The sequence below is a fragment of the Prunus avium genome, chromosome 7 (assembly GCF_965620075.1).
Source record: "Prunus avium chromosome 7, drPruAviu1.hap1.1, whole genome shotgun sequence".
NCBI lineage: Eukaryota > Viridiplantae > Streptophyta > Magnoliopsida > Rosales > Rosaceae > Prunus > Prunus avium.
This window is the reverse complement of record NC_142290.1, coordinates 16,530,956-16,536,165: the sequence shown is the minus strand read 5'-3', so window position 1 is coordinate 16,536,165 and position 5,210 is coordinate 16,530,956. Positions and strand designations below refer to the sequence as shown.

General features: G+C 42.1%; 1 protein-coding gene across 1 annotated transcript; it reads right to left on the bottom strand.

Moving 5' to 3' along the window:
* Positions 1 to 943: 943 nt before the first annotated feature.
* Positions 944 to 4,602, bottom strand: LOC148293042 (uncharacterized). The gene is made up of 3 exons (XM_088244553.1): positions 3,172 to 4,602; positions 1,922 to 2,907; positions 944 to 1,049 (listed from the first exon to the last, which is right to left on the bottom strand). Exons 1-3 carry the CDS (start codon positions 4,600 to 4,602, stop codon positions 944 to 946), a joined length of 2,523 nt encoding a protein of 840 aa, XP_088100679.1.
* Between the last annotated feature and the right edge of the window lie 608 nt (positions 4,603 to 5,210).

Here is a 5,210-nt window from a genome sequence, read left to right as displayed (position 1 = left end):
GAGCCGAAATGGAGACATCCCAATTGGTGTTTTATAGGCTGTACGGTACGCCCACAATGCATCATTCAAGTGCAAGCTCCAATCTTTCCTAGTGGGTCCAACTGTCTTCTCCAAAATCTGCTTGATTTCTCGATTAGACACCTCGGCTTGCCCACTTGTTTGAGGGTGATAGGGTGTCGAGACCCTATGTGTGACATTATACTTTTTAAGCAGCGCCTCTATGGTTCGATTGCGAAAATGGGAACCCCCGTCACTGATAAGTACCCTCGGCATTCCAAATCTGGAAAATATGTTAGTTTTGACAAAATCTGCAACCACTTTGGAATCATTAGTACGGGTGGCTTTCGCTTCCACCCATTTCGATACATAATCAACCGCAAGTAAAATATAATTGAAACCATGAGATGAAGGAAAAGGACCCATGAAATCGATGCCCCAAGCATCAAAGATTTCGACAAAGTGGATTGGGGTCTGCGGCATTTGATCTTTTGGACCTATATTCCCTGTTCTTTGACAACGATCACAGGTTATGCAAAAAATTCTAGCATCCTTAAATATAGTAGGCCAATAAAATCCACATTCTAGAACTTTAAGGGCTGTCCTTTGAGTGCCAAAGTGACCCCCACATGCATATGTGTGGCAGAAAGTTAAAATTGAATTAAACTTCGAATCATGTACACATCTACGAAGAATCTGATCAGGGCAATATTTCCACAAGTACGGGTCATCCCATACATAAAACCGTGCATCCTTTGCAAGTTTATCACGTTGGTGCTTGTTTAGTGTGCTTGGAGCTTGTTTAGACACTAAATAATTCACAATATCTGCATACCATGGCTCACTTACCTCAATGGACAGCAGCTGCTCGTCTGGAAATAATTCTGGGATAGGTAATGGCTCCTCATCATGCACCAAACGGCTTAAGTGGTCAGCCACCACGTTCTCACTTCCTTTCTTGTCTCGGATTTCGACGTCGAACTCTTGGAGAAGGAGCATCCATCGAATAAGCCTTGGTTTGGCTTCTTTCTTCATGAGCAAGTATTTCAACGCTGCATGGTCAGAATAAATTATGACTTTAGTTCCAAGTAAATAAGAGCGAAACTTATCTAAAGCAAACACAACAGCAAGGAGTTCTTTTTCAGTGGTGGAATAGTTCAATTGAGCGTCATTCAAGGTCCGTGAGGCATAGTAGATGACATGCGGCTGCTTGTCCTTCCTTTGTCCCAAAACAGCCCCTATTGCATAATCTGAGGCATCGCACATCAGTTCAAAAGGAAGACTCCAATCTGGTGGAACTATGATGGGGGCTGAAGTTAGCAGTTTTTTTAGGTGATTGAATGCCTTCTCACATTCATCATTGAACACAAATGGCACATCCTTCTGTAGGAGTCGACACAGGGGTGTTGCAATCTTTGAGAAATCTTTGATAAAACGTCTATAGAATCCTGCATGTCCAAGGAAAGAACGAACCTCTCTCACCGAAGTGGGGGAGGGTAAGTAGCGTACAAGATCTATTTTTGATTTATCAACTTCAATTCCCTTTTCTGAAATTATATGACCCAAAACTATGCCTTGTTTTACCATAAAGTGACATTTTTCCCAATTTAAAACAAGGTTAGTTTCAATGCATCGTCCCAATATCAAAGTGAGATTAGCTAAACAATCATCAAATGAATCACCAAAAACACTAAAATCGTCCATAAAGACTTCAATAATCTTCTCAACATAATCTGAAAAGATACTTACCATGCATCTTTGAAACGTGGCCGGTGCATTACATAAACCGAATGGCATTCGACGATAGGCAAAGGTACCAAATGGACAAGTAAAAGTGGTCTTCTCTTGATCGTCCGGAGCTATGACAATTTGATTATATCCAGAATACCCATCAAGAAAGCAATAAAATGAATGACCAGCTAACCTTTCAAGCATTTGATCGATGAACGGTAAAGGGAAGTGATCCTTCCTTGTGGTGGCGTTGAGCTTCCTATAATCGATGCAAACTCTCCAACCTGTTTGGATACGGGTAGGCACAAGTTCGTTCTCTTCATTCTTCACCACAGTGACTCCCGATTTCTTTGGAACAACTTGAACCGGTGAAACCCATCGACTGTCCGAAATTGGGTAAATCACTCCACAATCATAAAGCTTGATAATCTCCTTCTTCACAACTTCCAGCATTGGAGGGTTGAGTCGGCGTTGAGCCTCTCGAGATGGTTTGGCCCCATCCTCCAAAAGTACGCGATGCATGCATGTTGTAGGACTTATCCCCTTGATATCGGCCAAGGTCCATCCAATGGCTGCTTTGTATTCCTTCAACACCCGTACCAGTTTCTCCTCCTCTACTGCCGTGAGTGATGAAGAGACTATGACTGGCAATGTCTCTTTATCTCCCAAAAAGACATACTTCAAATGATTTGGTAATGGTTTAAGCTCCAGAGTGGGTGCCTGAATTACTGAAGGTAACAACTTGTTAGTAGAAAAGGAAATTGGAATTGGGATTGTTGGCTTACCAACAAGTTGTGGCAATGACTCAAGGGCAGCCACCATCTCGCCAATTGTTGCATGATTAGGCTCGGCCATGTTGGTTTTGAGTCCAATTCCTTTAGCAATGGTTGTTTCAAGAGCATCCCTATTTAGGAATTCATGATATTCCTGCGCCAAAATTTCAAATACATCAATAGAGAAGCAAGAATGATCATCAATAGGATACCTTATAGCTTCAGAGATATTGAAATCAATTATGTCGCCATCAAATTCCATTGTCAACGTCCCCTTGAACACATCTATCTTGGTGCGAGCTGTCTTCATGAAGGGTCTTCCAAGTAGGATTGGCAATGGTGTAGAATGGGCCGAATCTTCCATCTCAAGCACATAGAAATCTGCTGGGAATATCAAATGATTAACCTGCACCAAAACATCTTCCAAGACTCCTTTCGGATATGCATTAGAACGATCGGCTAATTGAATTATAACACCATCGTTTTTAAGCTCTCCTAGGTTCATAGATGCATAAATTGAGTATGGCATGACATTAATGGAAGCACCCAAATCTAACATGGCCTTTTCAAACTTGGTATTACCAATAACACAAGGGATTGTGAAACTACCTGAGTCTTTGCATTTAGGTGGCAGCTTACGTTGCAAAACTGCAGAAACATTCTCACTTACCTGTACCACTTCCTTGTTCGAGATCCGCCTCCTTGTTGTACAAAGCTCCTTCAAAAATTTAGCATACTTTGGAACTTGCTTTATTGCATCAAGAAGGGGAATATTGACTTGTACTTTCCTGAAGGTCTCTAAGATATCTTTTTCATTCTCTTCCTTCTTAGATTGCATAAACCTGCGAGGGAAAGGCACATTTGGTGGAATGGGGTTAAAAGGAATTGAATTCGAACCAACCTTACCCGATTTGGGTGCTGTAGGAGCCTTAGAAGGCTGCGACAAGGGTTGCTCTTCCCTTGCCGTGGCCTTGTTCATCTCGTCTCCTTCGGGCAGCAGCTGTTCGTCCTCTTTTTGGCTTTGTTTGGAAGTTTTGGGATTGGTTCCAACCTCTTTACCACTTCTCAAGGTGACAGCTTTAGCCGTTTCAAAACCTCCCTTTGGGTTGACGATGGTTGAACTAGGTAGTTTACCTTCTTCTCTGAACTGTCCCATGAATTCCGCCATTTGCCCAATTTGCTTCTTCACTTCGCCCATTTCTTTGGCTTGATTTTGCAAACCCTGAGTCAAAGAGGTTAGTACTTGAAGAACTTTATCATTATCCAAAGACGTACCTGAATTTGGTTGGGCAGATTGTGGTGGGAGTGGTGGTGCGAATGGCCTCTGATAGAGTCCTGGAGGTGGCTGTCTATATCCGCCTTGTTGTTGAGTTTGTTGAGGGTCCCTCCACTTCATATTTGGATGATCTCTCCAGCCCGGATTGTAAGTGTTGGAGTATGGATCATACTTTGGCTGATTGTGGCCTTGATACCCAATGGCGTTGGCACTTTCCCATCCCCCATTCTCTATTAATTGAGGGCATTGATCAGAGGGGTGTCCTTGCACAGAGCACACGCCACAAGTACTACTTCCTTGCACTTTGGATCCTTCAACAACCTGTGAAATAAGAGTAGTGAGATTAGCCATTTGAGATTGAAGTTCTGAAATAGCACTTACCTCATTAACTTGACTTGGCCGTGTATGATCTCTTTCTCCAACTCCTTCGTATTGTTGTGCATTCAAGGCTCGGTTTGTGATTAAGATCTTCGCTGCAACTGGTGTTTTGTCAACCAACGCACCTCCTGCTGAAGCATCAAGCATTTGTCTCTCGAGTGGAAGTAGTCCTTCATAGAAATATTGAATTAAAAGCTCTTCCTTCATTTGATGTTGTGGGCAGGATGCAACTAAAGTCTTGAAACGCTTATAATATGCTGGGAAGGATTCTCCCGGGCCTTGTTGAATTCCACTAATTCTCTTCCTCAAAAGAATGACTCTTGAAGTTGGGAAGAATTTTTCTAAGAATGCGCTCTTCATGCTTTCCCAAGAAGTGACGGTTCCAGGTGCTAACTCAAAGAGCCAATCCTTAGCCTTTTCCAAAAGAGAGAATGGAAAGGCTTTCATCTTTAGAATGTTGCTATCCACGTTGATTGGTGTCATGCTTGAACATACCACTTCGAATTCCTTCAAATGCTTGTTTGGATCTTCGATCGGTTCATAATTGTATATCATTTTGTACCCTTCTAGCTTATGATTTGGTTATGTTATTGAGTTAAACTTGTGCTTTTAATCCATTTTCTGTTTTGATAAGTCCATAATTTCATACACTTGCATGCCTTCTTTACTTAGTGATTTTTCTTAGTTTCTCTTTATTTTGAGTCACTTACCTATGTTTGTGTGTTTTGTAGGTTAAGATAGCAAGAGATAACATTTGATGCAATCCATGCATGTTAAGGGCTGATTGGCATATGAGGAAGATGAGCTTAAAGACAAACACATTTTGGCTACAACCCCTTTCCAGCACAATTTCGTAGGTCACCTTCTTGGCCTTGGATCAGCATGCTATGGGGCTCGAATGAGGTGAAGATCTTCATGAAACTTGTTCCAATGGGTGTCTACTACAACATATCCAAATTTCAGCCCAATTGGACATTTGTGGAGTGCTCAGCCCGTCCAACACCCAACCTTGCTCAGCAAGATTTGCAGCTGCCAGCATTTAGTCATGTGCCTCC